Source organism: Pongo pygmaeus, chromosome 16 (assembly GCF_028885625.2).
Source record: "Pongo pygmaeus isolate AG05252 chromosome 16, NHGRI_mPonPyg2-v2.0_pri, whole genome shotgun sequence".
NCBI classification, from domain to species: Eukaryota; Metazoa; Chordata; class Mammalia; order Primates; family Hominidae; genus Pongo; species Pongo pygmaeus.
In genome coordinates this window covers 74,092,751-74,116,581 of record NC_072389.2, presented here as the reverse complement: position 1 = coordinate 74,116,581, position 23,831 = coordinate 74,092,751, and the positions used below count along the sequence as shown (strand labels likewise).

General features: G+C 53.0%; 1 protein-coding gene across 2 annotated transcripts in view; it reads right to left on the bottom strand.

Moving 5' to 3' along the window:
* The window catches only part of CORO2B (coronin 2B), a 149,474-nt gene extending 126,177 nt beyond the window's left edge, over window positions 1–23,297 (bottom strand). Inside the window, exon 1 of one of the 2 annotated variants that reach the window (XM_054451389.2) lies at window positions 22,899–23,297. In XM_054451389.2, coding sequence (XP_054307364.1) covers window positions 22,899–22,913 — 15 coding nt within the window. In that variant the 5' untranslated portion in view covers window positions 22,914–23,297. The remainder of the gene's footprint in view (window positions 1–22,898) is intronic. The other variant, XM_054451390.2, reaches the window with a different exon arrangement.
* Window positions 23,298–23,831: the final 534 nt, after the last annotated feature.

Sequence of the window (23,831 nt, the reverse complement as noted above, 5' to 3'; positions counted from 1 at the left end):
TTCCCTCCACTCCCACTTCAGGACCAAGTCCATGGTCCTTGCGAATGGGATTACGATGGCTACTGTGATTTGAATGTGTCTCCACCAGAACTCAGAGGGTGCCAATGTGATGGTATTCGAGGCAGGTCCTTTCAGAGGTGATTAGGCCATGAGGGCTCCTCCCTGGTGAATGGGATTAAGGCATTTATTTAAAAAAAAAAAAAAAAAAAAAAAAAAAAAAGCCTTCCCATCGCGTTTGGTCTTCTGCCTTCCACCATGCTGGGACACAGTGATCCTCCCCCTCTGGAGGATGCAGCTCTTGCCAAATAAACGAACTTGCTGATGCCTTGATCTTGGACTTCCCAGGCTCCAGAACTATGAGAAATCAATTTCTGTTCTTTATAAATGGCTCAGGTGTTTTATTATAGCAGCACAGAGGGACTAAGACAATGGCCCTCCCAGGCATGGGCCCTGCCCCAGCACCACTAAGTAAGCCCCAGCTGCATTCAACTTCTTTCTGCTCCTCAAAGCCCTCATTTCTTCTCCGGCCTTCGCACACACAGCCATTCCCTTGACCTCAGCCACACTTTCCAGCTGTTCTCTTGGCCAAATCATCCCCTTCCTTCACATCTCTGCTTCCAGCCACCCCTGGGGCAGGCCTTCCGATGCCCTGACACTGTGTGGCTGCTTCTCTCCAGGCCCCCACAGGCATCCTCATCCTAGCACTCCTCACACTGCGTGCGTGCTCATGGCCACAATCCCCACCTCACACCACTCTTGACCATAAGCTCCGTGCGGGCCGAGGCCTCTGCCACACTCACTGTTTTATCTTCGGTGCCTACCGAAAGGCACGGCACCTGACAATGCTCAGAGGATGCTGGCTGAATGAGGCCCAGGGACGGGTGGGATCTTCAACCTCCCAGTGCCGCCAACCCCATCCTATCCCCGCCTGCCACCCTGGAGCCCAGCGGCAGTATTTCAACCTTCTCTACATCCCAGGGCCTGGCACAGAGCTTGGCACTCAAGCCAAGAAATGTTCAAGAAACATTTGCTGCACTAAGGGAAGAGGGTGTGGAGAAGCGAGGAGAGAACGCGGCTTTCTGGACAGCTTTTCCAACGGCTACCTCTGCCTGTCAACCATTCACACACCCACAAAACCTGCGTGCCATCCCATCCCCGTCAAGGGAGGCACCCACACCACAGGAGTGCCCCTGCCTTAAAGGCTGGCTAGGAGGTGTCCTCTCCCTTTTAATTAAAAGTCAGACAGGCAGCCTCCTCCCTACTCATTCCTCTCTCTCCGGTCATTTCTAGAAACCAAGAATCAGCAGGACAGCCGGGAAGGAGGTGTTGTGGTTGTGGGGAAATTGCTGGGTTTGCATCTCTCCCTCCTCACCCTCCTCCCACGCTTCATGTCTCCCCGTGGGGAACCAGGCTGAGGGGCTCAAGGGCCAGGAAGCTGGAGGCTGGGCTAGGGCTGTCCCATTTACTGTTTTCATTTCCTCAAATGTCCTTTTCTTCTCCACATCTTCCCTAAAGGCCTGCTTTTAGGGCATCCCCTCTTCCTTAGATAGGGAAGGCAAAGTGTCTGCCCACTGGTCAGCACCCATGGTCATAGTGGGCAGGAGGGTATCTGAAGGCTCCAGAAGCCACATCCACAGAAAAGCCCCCAGCCTGGGTCTGGGGGTGGGATGGAGTTCAGAGACAGGCTGTTAACAAAGACCCCCTTTGTCTTTCTAACTAAGTCCTCCAGGGACCCAGGTCTAGAACCCCAGAGAGCAGGGCAGTGGTGGTTATCCATGCTGGAGGAGCTTGTCTGCTGGTGGGAAGGGAGCATAGTGCCTACTCAGGGAAGTCCACTCCTTGGCAGACTGTGCTGAAAAATGTCCCTGGCTCACAAACCAAGCACAGTGGCAGAATGGGGCTGGGAAAGATGCAAACAGTCAGGAAGGCTTCCTGGAGGAGGTGACACTGGAGGCAGGCCTCCGTGGAGGAGTGCAATTTTCACATTTTAGAAAGATTTACAAAACAAGCAGCACGTAGGCTATTGGAATTTGATGTGCTGTGTGTGTGGTTTTTAGATGGAGCCTTGTTTGTTTGTTGAAGAAATCTTCAGCCAACAATAAGGCTGTGGGATCATCCATCTGCGAGTATCTTTTATCCCTGAAGCACTGAGACAGACTGTAGGCTACACACAGAAACTCCTCTACTCCCTCTGCCAGCCCCAGGTCCCCTCTGGAGGGGGCCTACCCCAAGCAGCAGGGACAGCAGCAGCAGTCCACACCAAGGGCTGGGAGGGGCATGCCTCCTAGCCAGTCTCCAAGGACGCAGTTCATTATGATGCATCCTCGTTGCCATGGAGACCCCAGGCCCACAGAGCCTGGCTAATAGTCCCTGAATTCACTCAGGCCTTGAGCACAATTAGACAAGATTAATTTTTGAGTCACAGCATAATGAGACCCGGATGTCCGGAAAGCATATGGCAGCCTCCCAGGGGAGGGGAGAGCCTGGGGAGGGCACACTACTGTCATGAGGTCACCAGGGCACTGCCTCTCTTGGGTGGAAGGTCTGAGAGGCAGTGGAGAGTGCATTCTCTCCTTTAGAGTTCCTCAAGGGCAACCCAGATCCGTCTGGGCAGCCTGGGGGTGGGGGCAATTGAAGAAAGGAAGAATAAACTCCCTATATCTGTCCCAGGCCCTTGTGGGGACAGAGTTGGGTGGCTTTATTCTGCACCCAATGATGAATTTGCCAACAAATGCATCTTACATGGCTGAAGCTATGATGCATGTACAGAATAGATTCTTATATCCTTGCAAAAAATATAAATATATCATTCAAAAATCTGTAATTGAACATCTATAGGGCCAGGCATGGCAGGAGCACCCAATGGGATCTGTGGCGCAACACACTCCCTCCCACTCAGGGCATGGGGCTTGCCCTCTGGCAGGAGAGACAAGACATGTTCAGATATAACTATCTCATCAGAGCAGTGGCATGAGAAGGATGGAGTTTGGAGCAAGGAGAGATGAGAGAAGGCTCTGTGGAGGAGGTGACACTTTGGGCTTTGAAAGCAGGAATCAGACTTTTCAAGTAGAGAGGGAGCAGAAAAGCAGAGGTTGAATTTGGGGGCAGCAAGCCGACCAGTGTCTGGTTTGGGCAGGGGCCAAGGAGGTAAATGGTGGCCAGAGAGTGAAGGCTTTGAATGTCCAGCCAAGTGGTTTGGGCAGGGCCGAGCCAAAGGATGGGGCAATGGGCTCTAGGAATACAGGCTGGTGGATCCCCTAACCCCTAGCCCCACTCTCCTAGTCCAGACCAGCTCCAGACCCAGCTTGGACCTGTTCCCAGGACTGACTCACAGCACGGCTGCCCCAGCTCCCATCCCCACCAGCTTCCCACAAGCAGAATCACTCTTCCAGGCCTCAGGAGGGTCTGGACAGAACAGAAACTTTCTTTTGGCAGCGTTTCTGTATAAACCCCCAGATTTCTAAACAAAGTCCAGTTAGCAGATTAGCTCCTTGGTGCCCAGCAAAGAGATGGGAAGGCACAGAGGAGAGCTAGGTTTGCGGTAGAATTAAAACTCCAAAGTAAGGAGCTGGGGAGATTACGCTGCTGCAGAGGGGCGTTCAAGGCCAAGTGGGCTCCAGGGCAGGAATGGAGTCTGCAGACAGGCATGCCGGCGCTCACCAGTGACTGGCTTCTCTAGTCTAGAGTATGAACTCCTTCTGGCTTCTCTCAGGTTGAGGCCTTTTTTAGAAAGCAGGCCTGCTCTCTAGAGAAAATTGGACTGCTGCCCTTGGATCATTTTTTCCCCAGAAGGTTACTATTAGTAAAAATCACTGACCACGCATAATAGAGAAGCAGAGACAGCAAAACTTCCCGTTTATCTCCACCCACTACCAACGCGCACGCTTACGTGCACACACACAGCAGTTCCAGGAGGGTTTAGCAATGCTAAAATCCTAAAACCCACATGGCCTGGGCCAGGAACCAGCTCAGTTCCCTGAGAGCCAGGACACCCCAATTCCAGCCAGACTGCCTGCCCTCTTCTCCAGGGGCTGCCTACAGAGCCCAGGGCACTGAGCTTCAGCCTCTGGGATCCGATTCTCTGAAACAGTGAAAATGCTCTCAGAGCCAAATCTATGGAACAAGGTGGATGATCCAGGTGGTGGAGGGGGTCTGGATCTGAAACAAAGGTGGAGAAATCAGCGCCACCTCTGTCTCCTGGGTTATCTGTCACTCTTGACTGTGTGGGCCATGGTTCTCCACTGACTTCTAACTCATACCCACCCCCACAGACTCATCAACTTCCAAAACGTCACCCTGCATCCTGCCCTCCTCTCAGCCCTCACTGGTTCCCCCTGGTCAGCTCAGGCCTCTCGCCTGGACCACCACAGTGGCCCCCTAATGGGTCAGATGCCTCCACGCTGGCCAAGAGCAATGGGTCTAACTGTGCAGGCCACTGGGAGAGGGACAAGGATGGAAGCCGCAGGCTGGACTTTTGCCCGAGGTTCCTCTCTGCCCTTGTTCACCGCAGTAACCCTGGTGAAGCCTCTGAGCTCCATAGCAATGGAGGATTTTGTTTGTTTGGTTTTTTGTTTTTTTTTTGATGGGGGGGGGGAACAGAAATTACGGAGAAGTGACTGGCTAAATGCAATGCTTTTGAGAGGCCAAACAGCCAGGCAGTTAACAGCATGGGCCCTAGGGCACAATGGGGATGCAATAGAACCCTGGTTCCATTTCCGTTGTGTGACCTTGGGCATGCTGCTTAACCCCTTGGAGCCTCAGTTTCACAGAATGGGCATAACAGTAGAAGCCATCTCCCCGTGCTTCCTAGGTATTGAAAGGGTGATATAAGGTGCATGTAAAACAATTAGGACTGCCCCTGGAACATGGTAAGCGCTGAATAAGCATTAGTGATTCTGTCCTACTCGTTAGTATTTTGTTGCTGGTGAATTAAAATCCTACAGCATCTCCCCTCCCTGTCACCCCAAAACCAGGCCAGCCTGGAAAAGATGTGCCAGCAGCCAGGCGAGAAAAGCCACCTCTCTCTGTCATTTCTCCTTGACCCGAGAAGGCTGCGCCTCTTAATTGCTCTTTGGTTTTACACAATTTGAAATGAGCAGGCCACCAATTCCCTGCAGGAAAAAAAAAAAAAGAGATATATGCTTCTGCTCAAAATACTAATGAGGTTGGACTCGAGGTGAGGCTGGCAGGGGAGGGCGGTCCCTGAGGACTTCTGCGGAGCCCTGCTGGCCCTGCAGGAGGACAAGACCCAGTTTGGAGCACCCTCCAGAAGGCAGGCAGGAGGAGAACCACTGGATGGGCTCCATGGGCCCCAGGTCAGGAGGCCAGAGTGGCTGGGGTGTCCTGTGGGAGGGGGCGTGGGGAGTGCTCTGCAGCGATGCGCGGCCATTTCTCCCCATGGGTTTGTGGATCTGGATCTTCTCCCAGGAGCTCCGGGAAGACTCTGGCTGCTGTGTTGTACCCCTCTCCTCCCACACCATCCCCAAGGCCTGAAGATGCATCTTCCCTGTGCCTGCTGCGTCTGCCCTGGCTCCATCCTCATCACCTCAACATGGCTGCTGGGCTCCAGGCCTCCAGCCTTATCCTTCACCTATCTGTCCTCCCAGTCAGTTGAGAAGTATTAGTGAACAGCTAGCACAGGCCAGCCTTATGGGAGCCAGAACCCACCTTCCTCTTCAATCTCCTTTCCCACCAGACCAGGCCTGCTCACTGTGCTTTCCGTGGCAGGCAGGCTCCTGCTGGAGCCTCAAAATTGCTTCTCTCTCAGCCAGAAAGATCCCCCTAGATCCCATGGGGCTCTATCCCCCCTTCATTCCACAGGGGATCCCCTTCTCACAACCCCCACCCCCTACCCCCCATGCCCCTGTATTTTCTTTAACAGCATTTCTACCACTGATGTCAGGATTGTGTTCTGTCCTGTCTCCCCATCGTCCTGGGCCTGTCCCTGAGGGCAGGGACTGTTCCTGTTTTATTCACCCATGTGGACTGTCCCATCACCTAGGGTCACGGGCACAGTGCATGCTTAATGAAGATTTATTGTTGTGGAATCTAATGACTTCATCGCATCTCTTTACCACTAAAAGGCTCTTCACGGATGGACTGATACACATGGGCCCAGGAACAGCACTCCTGCACAACTCCCACCTCCCCGAAAGCCACCCCCAAGCCCTCATCACCTTCCCAGCCCCTGACCCTCCACACTCAAAACTCACTGGGCACCCTCGTGGCTCGGGAGCACCCCACGGCGTCGCTGCCCTGGCCTCTGCTCACGCTGCTCCTTCCCTCACCTAGGTTCAGAGCCACACTCCAACACTGCCTCCTCCCAGACGCCCGCTCAGTCTCACCAGGGTCCCTCGGCCTTTAGGACTCGCATTCAACGCTGAGCCAATGGCTTCATCCATATTTGTTTGCCCGTCTGCCTCCCAGGCAGAATTCAACTTCCTTAAAGGCTAGGGAAATTGGTCCCCTCTGTGTGTCCCCTGAGCCAGTACAGAGCCTGGCATGGAGCAGGTGCTTAATTGACGGTATTTTGTATTAAGATTTGGATTGGTCTAGTGATAATAACTGTTATTAACTTTACCACTCATGAGATCCACCATGGGAAACAGGAAGACCAAGCCAGTCACAGAGCTGAGAACAGAACTCACCCTTGGGAGAAGCCCCTGAAGCCCTGCCCAAGGGGCTGAACTGAGGGAAGGGGGTCCCAGTCCCCTTAGGGAGGACAGCAGATATCTGAGCCCTGCTGCATAGCTCAGGGCCTGGAGCCACAGGCTTCTACATCTGACGACAAGGCGTATCCCACTGTCATGGGGAAGTGCTGCCTTGCTTCTCTGGTGTCTGCAACTCCCAGGGATGTAAACTGGACATCCATGTCCCCCTTCCTGGGAGGAAATCCTGCCAGTGTTCTCAGGGACACAAGACAGCAGGGCTTAGCTGGAGGAGGAAAGAGGGAGGGGGCCCCTTTGTCCCAACCTGAGGCAGGGTAGGGTCCAGCTCAAGAGAGTACTCCCTCTGGCCTGACCCCACAAGTCACAGCTGAGGCTGCCACTTGGCTGGCCACTCAGCCAGTTCTCTGGCCTTGAATGCTGCAGAGTTGGGACTTTGCACGGTGCCATGCTTCCTAAATCCACTTCACTGAACAACTCAACTGACTCTTAAAATACTATCAAGGGGCAGACAGAACTGGACTGATAGCTAGAACTGCACAGACAGCTAGAACTGGACTGATAGTTCACTCTTTTCAGAATTGGAAAAAAACAATCCAGAGAGGTTAACAACTTGCCTAAGGTCACACAGCATGATAGAGGCAAAGCCCAGAATAGAAACAAGGCTGAGATTTCAATTGTTATTATTTGGAGTCGCCAGGAAAGTATGTGCTGAAAAGCTTTCCTGGGACTGGAAGCAAGAGGTTGAGAGGGATTTCTGTCCTCTCCAGGAATCCCCCCCCACTTCCTTCTGCAAGCACACAGGCTCTGTCTCACTTCAAATCCAAAGAAATTCCATCTCTGCTCATTGGCTCGCAGACATGGGAAGTGGCTCTTTCCCCACGGCTTCTTCCCTGGAGGATGAGTTCAATAAACAGAGCCCCTTTCTCATCTTCCTGCATAAATATTTCAGGAGACAGAAACAAACAGATCTGCTTTTGATCTGCTGCTGGTTATTCAGAAATCGGGGCTCCTCTATTCCAAGCAGGGACCACCCTGCCCAAGGAATTAGTGTCCACCAGGCCAGGGGAGATACAAGATAGCACCTTCCTGCCAGGGCTGCTCACCTGGGCTGGGGAACCTGGTGAGAGCTGGAGAGCACAGCTCAGCTTGTACCAAAAGTGCCTCCACCTACCCATCCACCCACAGCTTGCTGTTCCTAGAAATGGGAGGAAATGGTCTATTCCATGTCTGCTATTCTTGGGGATGCTTCAGTCACTGCTGCCCCTGGACCATACTACAGGGGACACCAGGTTCCTGCACAGACAGGCACCACCTATGGGGAAGAGGGTGCAGAGCCTTCCATGCCAGGTGGACCAGAGTTCTGGCTGCAAACCTCAGCGATTTAGAGGGCCAATCCCCTTTATGTCTCCCCCAAACACCCCTTTTGTTTATTCATTCAGACATTTATGGAGCACATTATTCTTGGATCCAGAACATTCGACAGCTCCCCATTGCTGACAGGATTCTGACTTCAGACTGTCATTTCCTGTGCCACCCAACCACATCTCTCTCTGCTCAAGTCACACTCCAGCTAGACTAGTTCCTCCCTTTCCCCCAAATGAGCCCTTCCCCTTCTTAAATGCATTTGTCCTTTTGCTTTTCACCTCTTCTCTTCTCTTCTCTCACCCTTCTCAGGTCAGGATGGCTCATGTGCCACCTCCTCCATGAAGCCTTCCTTGACCTTCCCACCCCACAATGGGACCTTTGCATGGTGCAATGCGTCCTACACCCACTTCACTGCCTCAGAGCAAACTCACTTCACAGCTCATCCGCTTCTGGAAATACTACCAAGGGGCAGACAAACTGGACTTATAGCTCTTTTCAGAGTTGCAAAAAAATAAAACAAACCCGGAGAGGGTCTTCTTCCCCTCCTCTCTGAGCTCCCTTGTAGCTTCCTAACACTGTTGCCCAGGAATTGCTCTTGTGACACTCTCATGTGTGACGTCTTATTGTTCCAGCTCAGTCACAAGTGTCTAGAGAACGAGGCTCCAGATTGTGTTTCAGCAAATGTCTAGGAGTAGGGCTACATCCAGACCTGGCTGCTAGAGAATGGAAGCTCAGCTTTTAAGAAATGTGAATGCCTGGACCCCACCTCTCAGAGATTCTGATTCTATTGTTCTGAGGGAAGGAGGACAGGGAGGACCAACTATTTCATTTGCAGGTCCCCTTTTTCAAAAGTTTTTAAGAATTTCAAGACAGTGACAACAGAACATTAAACCAAATGTTGAACAGGTCACACACCCATGGCTATGGTTTGAATGTCTCTGCCAAAACTCATGTTGAAATTTAATTGCCAATGTAACAGTATTAAGAGATGGGGCCTTTAAGAGGGGATTAAGTCATGAGAGCTCTGCCCTAACAAATTAATTAATGTGATTATCCTGGGAGTGGGCTCCTGATGAAAGAATGCGTTTGGCCCAATTTCCTCTCTCTGTCTCACACACTCACTATGACGTGATGCCTCTGCCATGGGATGACCCTCACCAGATGCTGGTGCCACGCTCTTGGACTTCTCAGTCTCTAGAACCATGAGCCAAATAAACTTCTGTTCTTTATAAACTATCCAGTCTGCAGTATTCTGTTACAGAAGCAGAAAATGGACTAAAACATACATGAAGCTGGCCCTGGAAACAGGCATTTAAACCTCACCAGGTGATTTGCAGCCAGGGTTGAGAACCACCTCCATGGTTAATATCCCCATGAGCCCTGAAGGTTCTGTGCTTCTGAGTTCCCATGACAGTACACAGAGCAGAATTCTGTACATTCTGTACATACTGTACAGTACACAGACCAGCCTCTCCATCTCTGTATGCCTGGGCTGGCTGGAGCACAAACAAATGTTTATAGAGTGAATGAATATATGAATAGATGCAGAGAGGTGGGACTTGAACCAGAAAGCTGGGAAGAATCTTTTTTCATTTATTTATTTTTAATTGAGATGTAAAATATATATAACATGCCTACAGTGCACAAATCTTAAGTGTTTGCCTTGACAGATTTTTATACATGTATGCATTCATGTAACCACCATCACTCCAGAAGTTTCCCTCATACCCTATCTCAGTTAATACTCTACTCCTATCCCCACCCCAGATAACTGCTAAAAACTGGATATAGAATTCCATCAGATGAGGGTTCTCCCAGTGAAATAGACAGAATAAGCACAGGTGGGGTATATCCAAGAGACATGAAAGACGCTGACTCAGAAAATTCCCTTATGTGTGCCAAGGGCTGGAAGTTACACCAAATGTATGACAATGAACACAAAGGTTGAGACTTCCTCCAAACAAGCAAGCTGGCAGGACTCAAACTCTGGTCCTCAACCTCCAAGTCTCATGAACTTGTCACAACTCTTGGCAGTCTGGAGTGGATGTGTGGTTGAAGGACACAGCGCAGAAGGAGACACACTGGCCGCAGAGTCTGGGGACACTGGGGAAGGGAGGAGGGTGAAACAGGGCCCAAGGCTGGGCAGCATCAGGGCATAAACTCGCATCCAGAAGCTTACTTCTGCACCCAGCCTCAAACCAGGTGAGGCAGTCCCCAACCAGAGGAGGAAGTGACCAACCCAAGATCACACAGCCAGGGAGGGTCAGGGCTAGGGTTTAGGCAGGAGCTCCTGAAATCCCATTCCAGTGCTCTTCTCGCCATGCTATAACCACGTTTTCCTAGAAGGAAACTTCTGGTCATCTGCCCCCTCCTATGTTCTCAACCCTTAGATCAAACCATCTGGCAGCCCAGGCAGATGGGAAAGGCCCATACCATGGAGTGGTCCAGGCCAGGACTCCCTTCTTAGGGTATGGGGTGAGGCACATGTGACACTCAGCTCCCAGGCACAGGGAGAGACCTTCAGGAGGTCTGGGCTAGGGGCTCAGAAACCCCTTCCCCGCCTCATTGCACATAGGTTTTGAGAATGTCCACTCACCTCTCTGCCTCTAGGGCAACGTGGGTAGGGGCAGACCACCTAAAGTGTGAAAGGGATCACATCACTCCTTTGCTTAAAGCCCCTCTAGGACTCCCAGCATCACCACACAATGAAGCTCAAGCTTCTTGGCTTGGCATCCAAAGCTCCCCATGGCCCCTGCCTGCCTGTCCAGCCACATGCAGCCCCTCCCTTTCCAGCCCAGCAGCACCCAACTGGTTCTCTCCTAGAATAAGCCAAACATGTTTCCCCTTCCATTCCTTTGTTCATGCTGCCCGCTCAACCTGGAATGCCTTTCCTGCCTCTTCATCTGCCTCTGCCTACTCATGCTGGAAGACTGAGGGAAGATCTCTCCTTCCAGAGAGCTTCCTTGGCCTGCCCAGCCACGTCTCTCATAGTTTCACAATTCTGTGCACGTGTCCCTGTCACTGCTGTTCCACGCCTCCACCCATCAGCCTCCCTTCCCCAACATCCCTGCAGCCATGTGTCCTTCTGAGTGGCCTGTGTCCCCCCCAGACCAGGATCCCCCTGGAGACAAAGACTGCTTTGGTTCATCCCTGAATCCTCAGTGCCGCTTAGGGCCTGGCACACAGGGCTCAGCAATTTTTTTTTTAATAAATCTGTCCTCATTTTATTTGCACAAGGGTAGGGATGGGGAAGGTGGCCCTGCACAGGAGAACAGGGCAGCCAGGGTGGAGAGGAACACAGAATAAGCTTGGCGTCCTCTCCTCTCCACACTCACTTCCCTGGCAAAACTGGCTCACTTACAGTAACCAGCTCTCCCTCCTGCCTCACTTGCCTCTCAGGAACCTCTCCTGCACCTACTCTAGTGTTTTCCTCCCAGCAGGCTGGGTCCAGTCAACGACAACCACTTAGGGCATTATTACCCCCTCAGGGGGATTTGTATTTTTAAGAACACCTAAAAGACCCAAAGGAAGGGAATTCTATAGTGGGTTCTAAGCGAGGTAGTAGGGGAGGACCTTCTAAACCAGAGGCCCCACAGCACCCTCGGCCATCCACTGCCAGGCCAGCTGGCCTGCAGTTCCTGCTTGTGGATGGGGCGGTGCAGCCAGCGGGTTACGGCCCAGTTTGCCCCTTCCTGCTGTGTGAAGCAGGGCAGGCCATCCTCTCGGAGGCTGTCTCCCCCTCTGAAAAGTGGGGGTAACAGCAGAGTTATGGGGGTACCTGAGAGAACAGAAGTGCAGGGCTGGGCATGGGGAGGCAGCCTCCGAAGAGCTTTGTTGTTCCATTGTTCCCGCTGCTCTTCAAAAAGCAAAGGCCCACTGAGCTTGTGGCTCCCAGGCTGCTCCTACACTCTGGTCCTGGGAGTGGGGGTGGTGGCGCAGAGGGGCAGCTTTGTTTGTGGCTCCTGAGTACCCTGCCCCCTTCCCTCCACCCACTCTCCCTCCCTCTGAGCCAGAGTTCCAGGGAAATCTTGGCCAGGAGACTTCTCAAGCTGGTGATAAGGTCTGGCCCGAGGAAAGCTCTTAGCAACCCAGGCTCCCAACTCAGCGGCCCTTCTCATGGTTTCAGAGAAACAAAGGAGGGAAAGATTGCTGGCAGCCCAGTGTGCCAGGACGGCCAGCTTCCAGGAGGGAGAGCCGGGGGTCATGGGCCACTGTGGAGCCCAGGGGGACAGCCAGGCATGTAGGGTATGCACTGCCAGGCCTGGGCAGCCGCAGCCTGATGGTTGAGCAGAAAGGGCTCCAAAGTTGCTCCCTCTGCCTCTGCCACTGCCAAACCAAGCCTCTGGTCAGGGCACTCCTAGCTGGTCACTTGGGGAGCCAAGTCTCTCCAACCAGGTGCCTCCTCCCATCTAGGTTAAGTTCTCAAAGTCCCCTTTCTGGAACTTTCTCCCATTCCCCACTTTTGAATCAGTCCTTGGCCTGCCAACGTCGGGCAACTACTAGAAGCCTAGAAAAAACCCCACAGAATTGGAAAACCCAACCTGGGCAGTAACTTGAGGGAGCCCCAGTTCCCACTCAGCCACATCTTCCCTATACCCCCTTGGGAAAACTTTCTAGGGCTTCAGTTTTCTCCTCTGCAAAATGGGGGTGTCTGCTGCACATCTTTAAAGTCCCTTCCGGCTGTAGCAGTCCACAGATCTCTAACAGTAGAGATTTTGCCCAAGCAGCAACAGGGAATGTTTTAGGTTTGCTCCAAATCCTGCCAAATCTTATATGTCTATACCTGGTATTCGAAAAATCCACAACACACTCTTACTGGCATGCATAGCCCTTTGATAAATGCTGTGAAAGCTACTAAAAAGAATCAGACCTAATCCCTAGCTTCAGCAAGCTCACAAGTTAGGGAGCCAAAGATCATGCTCACAAGATAATCAGCAAACAACAAGGCACATTAGGCCTTTACCTGCTGGCTGGTATACCAGGGATCACATGCTACAGGAGCTCCAAGGATTGAGAAATTAATGTGGATCCGAACCCTGAAAAGGTCAGTTTAACAGAACAGCTCAAGCCCTGAAACAGCCTCAATCCATAATAACTTGAGTTTATTACCAGATCTTTTAATGAGTAAGGCAGGAAGGCAGACTCAGGGTCTCTAGAAGACAGATTTGTGATGATAAAGTTATCAGCTGGCCACTCAGGTATGCAGAAATCCCCTTTCCCAGAATTCCGAATTTCTCGGAATCCCAAATTTCCCCATGCATTTCTGCAAGCTGGTCTTTCACCTGGAGGTCAGCAGGGCAGGCATAACCAGCACTTTCTTCAGGAGTTAAATAAAAATCCTCAGGAATTAAATCCCTTTGTCCCCTTCCACCAACACCTTTCTTTCCATCAGCCGTTCCACGTCCTGGAAATTCTACCAGATTCCAGATTATAAAACTGTTAGTTCTGAAATCAAACTCAAGGTGTTTAAATGATTTGCTGCAAATGCCTCAAGCTAGTAGAGGCTATTCCTTTCCATAAACCTAAAGGAAAAGCAGGTCTGAGCCCAGGGGGCATCGGGAGGTATCTGGAGCAAAGATCAAGGTCATTTGACAGTGGGAACCTGGTCTCTCTGCCCAGGGACCCAGGTAGGACTGTGCTCTGGGACCCACCTTCCCTCGCCTTCCACAGGGAGCTCTGATCTACAGAGAGCTGGGATAATACAGATCAAGGTTTGGATGCTTTATTTGGCTCACTTTTCAAATGAAAGCAGGACACCACATTTTTATAGCCAGATTATTTGTCCCAAGCATATTAAAACAGCCAAAATAGACAGAACAGGAAGAGAGAAAAGCAACTTTTCATCTGCACCAAACTAGCCTGACAGAGTAAAAACAGATAGAGGCTGTTTGGAAGAGATGAACTTTTCTCTTCCACCCACAGAGTATGAATCAATTCTGAAATAAGGACTACAGCAGGGGAGAAGTGGGCTAGCTATTGGAAGGAACTGCCTAAATCTGAGGGCCTTGAAATACTGGTGAGGAAGAGGAAAGGAGGGGGCACAGATTAGACATCACAATAAACCATTTCCTGCCATGACATCTACAAAGCGCCTTATTTACATCTTTCCATGTTACTTAAATATTAGAGCACCCTACAGAGATAGACTACTAACTCCATTTTCACAGACGCTCAGAGACATCCAGGGACTAGCCCAAGGTCACACAGTAAGGAGCAGAGGCAAGAGCAAGGACTGGGTCTTCTGCCTCCAGGTCCCATGCTCTGGACCACATATTTCAGGGTCATTCCCACCAGCCTGACAAAGTGGCAAGACAGAAGGCCTGCGAGGCAGGCTGAGTCCCTGACTGGCTGTGGGAACATTGTAAAAGTTACCTCCCTTCCTTCCCTGGACCTCCATTTCTGCAACTATAGAAAGGGGGATAATAATAGCACAGACTTCATAGGTTGTCATGAAGCTTAAATGAATTAATACATATAAAACATATCGTATATGCTTGGCATAAACTAAGTGCTCTGGAAGGGTTAGCCGCTTCTATTATTATTGTTATTGTTATTGTCTGTTGGTCCCTTGAAAGCAGGGACCTAGCACCTGGTGAAAGGCTGGGAACTGACTACTATTAAATTGGTATTTCTTAAACGAATCTAAATTAAAATTAGGAATCATTCTCATATTCCTAAAAAGTGTAGAGTGCCGTACAGGCAGAGTGCTGGCCCAGATGACCTCAGACATCTCCGGAGTTAAATATTGATCATGGAGGCTTCCCAGCAATTAGCATGAGCACCTACCCAGGGTGAGCCTCCACACACCACCACTCTGGGCAGCCAGAGCCTCCAGAGGTGTTGACATTTATCTCATACAGGGGCCAGTAAGTTTAAGCCTGTGGCATGAACACCATGTAAAACATCCACCTTCTCTGAGCTCAGACAGAGCAGACACCAAACTGCAGACACTTAGGGGGTTTTTTTGGTTTGTTTTTTTTAGAGATGGGGTCTCACTATGTTGCCCAGGATGATCTCCTGCCTCAGCCTCCTGAGTAGCTGGGACTATTGGTGTGGACTTTTAACACTTTAGAAAAAAAATGTGTGTGTGTGTGTGTGTGTGTGTGTGTGTGTGTGTGTACATATCTCTCTACAGTTTGACTTTAAAGACCAAAGCCCAATATAGATAATAAGAAAGATTTAAAGGACAAAAATGGTCATAATTGAGCCCACTAAAAATAAAAGGTGGAAATTTTCCTGCCAGACCAAAGTTTCCTTTTGGAAAAATAAATGATTTCTCCCTCCTGTCTGAGAGCCAGGAGAGCCTCTGGCCTCTTTACACAGCCCAAGGAGGCTCCGTGAGGCATCGGGGTGGGCAACTGAAATTGGCACTTCCACACCCCCTTGCCTGGGTCAGTTTTAGAAGCAGCCAGGGTCAGGCCACCCTCCCCATCACCAAGCAGCAGGCAGGGGGAAGGAAAGAGGCCAGAATCCAGAGGTCCGGGTCTGGACCAGCTTCATCCTGCCTCACTGGGCCACCTTTTACAGGTGACTTAGCTTCTCTGTGCCTGTGTCCTTATCTGTAAAGCAGGGATGATAACAGTAACCTATGCCATGATGTCGCTCTGAGGATTAAATGAGTGGATACTTGTACCATGCTCTCATCAATGCCCAGCATGCAGGAAGTGATCAAGGTCCGTGGCTTTTGACTCCCGACGTTTGCCCATTCATCCCCGGCCTGTTGCTCCCTCCTCAGCTCCCCTCCTTTCACCTGCTACCTCCTACTCATCTTTCATGACTCAACTTAAAGTCACTTCCTGATCCCTCTGACTAGGTCAGGCCCCTTGCTATTCCCAGAGTTCCCTGTACTGCTCATTTCATAAGCCCCAGGACACTCATTAATTTTCTGTCTTCCTGAGAATAACAGCTAACACTACGTGTCAGGCATATGGTAAGTGCTTCACATGGATCAGCTCACTTTATCTTAATAACAATCCTTTGAAGTGTTACTATTATCAATCCCAATGAATGGATGAGGAAGCAGATGTTCAGAGAGGTGGGGCAACTTGCCCAAGAATACACAGCAAGTAAATGACAGATTGCCATGTGTTTGACTTCAAAGCCAGCATTCCTAGCCAGTGGCACCCCAAATCATCAGGGGATATTTCGAGAAAAGGCTGCTTCTGGTAAGGGCTGCAGGCCCAGACCAGGAACCTGCGTTCTCTGAACCAAGCTAGCCTCATGGAAATGGAGAAGGTGGCTCTGCCTCTGTCATACTTGGTTCTGCCCTCGGCTGAATGCCCTGCCCAAGCAGCCCAATTCGATGTCAAACACCATGTATAGGACACCCTCCTCCCCTAGCACCCTTCCCCGAATCATTTACATGACTCCCAGCTCCAGTAAAGACCACAGGTAAATCTAAGCAGGACACAACCATGGGCATCACCCTCAAGGCAACCAGCATTTGTCCTGCACATCCTCAGTGGCAGGGCCACAGACACAACAGACAATAGCTCACTGTGTTGTAGGTGGGGGGGCTGGTGGGGAGTGGAAGCAGAGTAGGATCATGCCCCAGGACCAAGGGCCTGGAAGTGAGATGAAGGTGTTCTCTGGAGTCAGACAGCCCAGGTACAAATCCCTGCTCCCCACCCATTCATTCAACCTGTGACCTTGAGCAGTTCACCTACTCTCACTAAGCCTCACTCTCCTCCTCTGGAAAATGGGATGGATAATAGAATCTGCCCCATGGCTGTACAGAGTAAATGCGATCATGCGTGCCCAACACCTGCTTAATAACTGTTATTATCATGATGATGGTGATTGATCTTCATGGGTTGTGGACCATTATGTAATTGGATTGAAAAGGTTCTGGCTCAAAGCCAGAAGATCTGGGCGTGCATCCCGCCTCTGACCCACATTAGCTCTGGGACCAGGGTGTGGTCATCTCTCCACTCAGACACTTATCCATCCCTAAATAGAGGGGACCGTCCCCACCATGACAGAGCTGAAGGGATTCAGGGAAGTAACTCATGTATGTATTCTGTACGAAAGACAGCCTGAGCAAACCTGGGAGCCTTCCATCGCTACATTAATTAATTGGAAGGAGGGTGCCAGCCAGAAACCAATTACAAAGTCCCTCCAGGGGCCTCTGTGGGGGCAAAAAGGAGGGGTGAGGAAGGGCGGTGGTGGCTTCTCCCCCATTCCCCACCCCCACCCCACTTGTGCCTCCTTAGCAGCTGGTCCCACACTCCAGGCCCACAAAGGAGAGGCTCATTCTAAACAGCTTCTTTTCATGTGGAAGCCACTGGATTTGCATCTGTCCTTCCCTGGCAGGGCCTGCCCCCTGCCAGCTGCCCCAAGCTCCCCAGGCTGCAGGGTGCTCCAGGACCCGGGGCCTGAGCCTGCAGGGCCTACAGGGGAAGGAATGGCAAGCCAATGGGGCTGATCAGGAAAAGAGGGAAGGAGACAGGGCTGGGCACAGAGAGAACTTGCACACGTTCTCATCCCCTGGACACCAGATAAGCTCTGTGGCCAGGCATATCCAAATCAGAATCAGGGCTGCCCGGGTGCCAGGAGCCGAGACTCCACCAGCACTGGCCCTGGCAGAGGCTGTGTCTGCTCCAGCTAGTTGGCCTGGGAGAGAAGTGGAAAAACTCACTCCATCCCTGAGCTGCCAGGACATTGGCCCAGCCAGCGCGCACACTCCCAACCAGCCAAACTCAAGTGTGTGCCAACCTCACAGGACTGGCCAGTGTGGGGCGATTCTGGGAGCCCTGGAGAGCCTCACACCCTTCCCAGCTTCCTCTAAGAGCTGCCATAGGTGTCAAGGTGGCAGTGCCTAGGGGGAGGGGAACACAGGGCCTCTGGGTACAGTCAGGAAGAAAGCACCTGACAGCGCTTTTCTGGAGAGTGAGCTTCATTGCCTAGAGGGAGAGACAGTAAGGAAGGAAAGAGCCTGCATTCATTAGGCACTTACAGTATGCAGGCAAGACAAGAGGTCTCCTGGCTCGTGCCCACTGGACCTCGAGACTCTGAACTCAAGGCTTTGGCCTTTCCATGTCCTTCTCCTCTAAGGTCCTGGATCCCAGGGACTGTGGCTAATGCCACTGTGTTCCTAATGCCTCACACAGGGCCTGGCCCAGAGTAGGTGCTCAGAGGGTGCTGGCTAAATGAACGAATGACTGCTAGCCGCACCCCTCCCAGCACCAGAATGCTGGATATCTGGAAGAACGCCAGGAAGGGAGAGCCGGCATAACGGGTGTGTGGGCAGAGCAGGCAGAGCCCTTGCTCACCCACAAGTGGGCTCCCACGCGGGAGCTGGGTCTGTGCTGGTACCCCCGCTTCCTCTTCACCAAGGCTTCCTGAGGTGCCGGCTCTCTCACTTCCTCTCCCAGGGAGACCCAGACTGGGATATAGAATGTCTGGAGGTTCAGGTATCTCTTGGGTACTTAGATTCTGCATCAGGGAACTGGAGGCAGAGGGGCCTTATAATCCCCCTCGCCATCTGACTGTAGGTATAGCAAGGCTCCTATGGACTTTGCTCCCCTGCCGCACATCCTGTCCCTTCTCCCACTCCCGCAATGTTTTTTCCATCTAGGGCCAAGGGTGTCCCACAGAGGGAAATGCAGGCACCAGCAGGACAGGCAGGGGCGATGCAGTGGGGTAAGTGGAGTGGGGCCAAAACACCTGTGCCTGCTCAGGCAGCCCCAGGACTCCTTCCCAGGGCAGCCAGGTGGAAAGAGCACTGACCTTGAGTCAGGAGGACTGAGGTGCCAGCCCCTCCAGCCTCAAACTTACTGAATGACTTTGGGCAAGTCACAGCTTCTGCTCTCAGGGTCTCAGTTCCCTCATGTCTCAAGGGAAAGGGTTGGGTGATTTGCCTGCTCCAAAATTTTATTCTCCTATGGGTGACTCTGTAGGGGCCCTAGAGACACATGATCTTTGGCAAATGCAGGCCTGCTATTACCTGGGCAGGATAACATCATCCTCAGTCCTTTCACATTCAGCAGGAGCCACTGGCTCTTACCAGCAGGCTGTGCCCTGTGGGAGCTGGGGCAGGAGAGAGAAGGCTGCCCACAGAAAGAGGGGCCAGGGCACAGTTGATCGTGTTGCCCATGGACCTACAATCCATCTGCTTAGCAGGGAGGAGCATATTGGCATCCAAGGTCTTCTCTTTTCCCACACTCCTTCTCCTAAGGCCTTCTGAGGTGCAGCACGCAATTCTGCTGCTCAGGGTACTTTGTTCCTGGACCGCTGACCCCCCTGAGCCAGGCTCAGGAAGGTAAAAAGCATTCAGCTCACTAGCATCTAACTTAACACAGCACACCTGAAAATAGGGGAGCCTGGTCACTATAAGCCACCTCCTCCCTTACCTGGAAGACCTACCTCTGGTCACATCACAGCCAGCAGCCAGGAAATCACTCCAAAGGGCCTCTGAGCAGTACAAAGTAGGTTACAAGGGCCCAGACTTCAGCTCACAGGTTTTCTTATAGCCCATTAACTTGTACTTTACACACAACTCTATTAATGTACCTTGTCCTCTGCTTTTCCAGTTGATAGCGATGTAGAAACAGATATTTAGAACTGGAGAAGCACTGCTATTCTGGTACATGACTGAGATGGAACAGAACAAGAAAATTATACAAAGCAGTCAGAAGAACCTGAAGAATAAAATCAGCTGGAGCTACTTGTCTCAGGGAAAGCAGCCGTGACTCCCTCGCCCCGAGCTGCCCTAGGAAGCACATTGGACTAAGACTGAGAGGAGAAAGCACCTTGACCTCCTGTGCATGCTCAGGGCCCTGCATCAGAGCCTTCCTTCCCTCCGCTCTTTCTTCCCTTTTTCTGGCTTTCTTCTCTTTCTCATCCCATAAAGAAAGTAAGGTAACTAACTAAATTACATACAATCAAATAGAGTTTAAAACATAACCAGGAGAAATGCCATGGGGCTAGAAGGTCTCTGGGGCTCTGTGTTCCTAAGGCTAGTTAGGGCAGGAGTCCTTCAGAAACCCACAGGGTTTGCCTGCAGCTTCAGCAGCTGTGCCTCATAGTTAAGGGGGCAAGGGGATGTATGAAAGAGAGGCGGAAAACGGAAAACAGGCTCACCTCCTCTACAGAAGTGCTACTGAGGATCTAGCAACTTGCCATCTGGTTTCCTCTTCTCCACTTGCCAGGCCTCTCTGAGCTCAGAGCTCCTGCAGTCCATACCTAACCCTGGCCCAGAGGACTCTGCCCTCAGGGGGCCTGATACAAGGACTAAGGCATTCGTCCAAGGGGCACGAAGTTGGGACCCAGCCATGACCCTCTGCCTGGAGAAGCAGCAGCAGAGAAGGCTAGAGCCCTAGACACTGCCCTGGGAGCTCACTCTAGAACCCATTCCCTCCCCTACCTACTGCTCCCAGTGTGTCAGCAGCGATCCTACCTCTCACACTCTCTTTAGCATTCTCCTTCATATCTGTCTTGTAAACAGACCACCCCCTAGAGAACAAAGAGTCTCCGAATCTCCATCAGAGGTGACTTTCTTGCCAGAACTGAAGCTGCACCAAGGCTCAGCAGAGAGGCCCTAGAGATCATTGGAACCAAGTCTTACATTTGACAAATAGAAAAACAGAGGCCCAAGGATGGAAGTGACTGGTCCAAGGTCACACAGCCTGTTGGTGGCTAATTTAGGATTAGGGGCCAGGCCTTCAGACTTCCAGAGCATGGTGGCTTTCCCTATGGTACTGGAGGAGCTACTACCAGCGGGCTCGTAGACAGCAAGACAATCCCCAGGGCCTCTCCTGCATCCCTCCTGCTCACTGTTCCCCACCAGAACACGCTGGTCTGTGAAGGGCCAGCAAGGGGAGAGAAGATAGGGTTAAGGTAGGGATTTTATTTAATCCTCTGAGCTTGCTTAAGCCAAAGCCACATTGGTTAGAGCAAGAGGTGAGCTACATGGAGGGTTTGTTGGGGGCTGGGTATGGGGGTGAAGGAGTGTTGAATAGTCACTGGACACCAAGAAGCTAGGCCTGCCAGTGGGCTTAACAGGTAAGCACCCACTTTCATGGACTCCCTGTCCCATCCCTGCTTCAAGGTTCAGGCTCCAAGCAGTGCTCCTCTACCATGGAAGTCCCCCAGTAGCCAGGATGCCCAACGGTGCAGAGCAGTGCATGCAAAGATCACTGGCCGTAGATTGAGACAGACTTGAGGGCAAACCCCAGCTCTGCCACATACATGCTGTGTGACCTCAGGCAAGTCATTTCACCTCTCTGAGCCTCAGTTCCTTCCACTGTTAAAGAGAACTGAACACACCTTCCTTGCAGGCCTCCAGGGAAGGAAGGCTGCATGAGTTCGTGCACAAAAAGAGACACAGGGGAGGCGCTGAGTTAATCCTCAGCGCTATTATTAAAACCTCACATCCTTTCTCTCTCTAGCCGGGCCCATCCATTACTTCTCTGTCCCAGCCTGCTTGCATCTTTGACATTAGTAACCTTAATATCCCTCCCAGCTGAATAGCATTTGCATCATTTCAAAACCCTAAGCATCTTACCCCTGATGGGTCACAACAGCCCTGCCAGAAGTAGCCAGAGCTGAGGAAGCCCCTGCACCCTCAAGTTCATCTTCTCAAAATGCTCCCAAGTCCCAGAACCAGGGCCAATGGCAAAGTTTGGAGTTGGGCCCAAGAATCCGCACAAACATTCAGCCTTGGGGCAGACCTCAGGAGGGCAAGGGTAGGCCCTGGCTTATCAGAAGGAGCCAAAAGCACCCCACCTCCATCACTTGCACCCCATCCCTCCATCTGGCCCCACTGCTCTGACCACAAGTGGGCCGCCGGTCCCACTTTGGCCTCCAGCTACCCAGTTCTGGGACCCAGCTGGGCAGCTGGAAAGGGTGGAGTCTGGCCCTTGAATGGATGGCCAAGCCCAAGGCCACCGCCAGACTGTGAGCTCAGTACCCAGACAGATCTCTCTGAAGAGTGTGGGTTCACACCCTTGATTTTATTGGTTCTTTAACAGCCTGTCACAACCCAGGACCCATATTATCACCCTCACAGCACACAAGAAGAAACTGAGGCCCAAAGTGGACCCCTCCCCGATCAAGGTCATCCAGGGGATTTGGGATAGAGCTGGGATTGAACTCAGGTCTCCCTGGTCCCTTGACCCTGGCACTTTCCACTGCCCCATCATCTTTCCTCTTAACTCTTTCCTCCCTACAACTAGGAAGCCCCTAAAGTCTCTCCAATAAACGTGGGCCCCTATGACAAGGCCCAACAATCATCCTCCAATATGGGGGCTGCCAAGATGCCCACCTTTGCTTCCCCTGTCACATTCCCTCCCCACATCTTCAAGCCAACCACCTGGACCTGCCCTGTCTCTGGTAGCGGCTCCCGGGACTGGGCAGAGCCTTCTGCACAGAGTGGCTTTGGAGCGGAGCCAGCGCTCCCGGCATGGGCGGCGGAGGCTGGCAGGTGGGGTGGGGTTTCCCCTCCGCTGGCCTCCTCGGGGAGGCAGGCCCATCCCTACACCCACTGCTCAGCACCAGCCCCCTGCCAGCGACGCTCCCCGCCGCGCACTCCCTGGAGGGACACCGCTAGCCGCCCAGCCCAGCTCTCCAGGGGTTAAAAATGCAGCATCCCAAACAAGGGTTAAAAATGCAGTCCCGGGGTTGGGCCGGGCGCGGAGGGATGTTGGCCAAACCGCCGGGGCTGCCAGAGCGGCATCCTCCCCCTGGCCTCCGCAGTCCTTGGGGGCCAGAGTGACTCGAGCGGATCCGGCAGCAAGAGAGGCGCGCGCCGCACCTTCCCGGCACCGGCGCCCCCTCCCCACATCCACACCCCCGCGCCCCCCGCAGCCTAGCCCGGGGGCTGCAGGCGCCGGCGGGTCCCGGGCGCGGCGGGCGAGCGGCGCTTACCTTTGTGACAGTCATGCAGAAACTCCGCGGCGGAGCGGGGGCGCGGGCGCGGCGTGCGGGGGCGGCGGCGGCCCGGGGCGGCAGCGGGAAGGGGGTCCGGCAGCTCCCGGGGCGCTCCCCGCGCCCTGCCGGCGGCTCGGCCGAGCCTGGGGGCTGCGCTCCGGGCGGGCAGCGCGCAGGGACCGCTCGTCGGCGCTCGCCCGCCGCTCGTCGCTGATGTCAGCCCCGAATGTGCATTTATAATAGATGAGCCTCCTTCGCCGCAGGAAGGCGAGGCAGGAAGAAAGGGAGAGAGGGAGAGGGCCCGGGCTGGGGGGCGGGGGGAGGAAGAGGGGCCGGGAACTCGCTACAAAGGAGGAGGCGGAGGGAGGAGGAGGAGGAAGCGCAGCCCGCCAGCGGCCGTGCCCCGAGCCTCCCGCTCGATCGCCGGCTGCCGGGCACCGCTGCTCCCGGAGCCGGGACGGGCGCCCGGGTCCGCGGCCTTAACCCCTTCGGGCCTGCGGACGCCACGCGGCTGGGCGAGGCTGGCTCCCGGCACCTGCTGGCTGGGAGAGCGGGCGGCGCCCCGGGCTCTCGGGTGCCCCGCTGGCCCGGGGACGCTGGTGAAGTCACAGGCCGGACGGCCGAGGCGCTGCGCGGGCAAAGAAGGCGGTCGGGTTCGCCCCCTGGAGGCTCGCAAAGTCTGCCCGTGGGCAGTGAGTGTGGCGCGGCGAGCTGGGAGGGGCGTGGCAGCCGCAAGCCCGGGAGCCCTGCCCGCACTCCCACCTCGCGCTGGCCCGCGGCACAGGGTGGCCAGACGGATTTGTGTAAGCACTCTTTCGAATCTAATTCCCGCCGCGATGACTTGCCCGAAGGCCGCCTTAGTGAGTTTTGCAGAGGACGAAACTGACGATCAGAGTGGGACGGACGTGAGAAGTGACTTAGACCACAGCA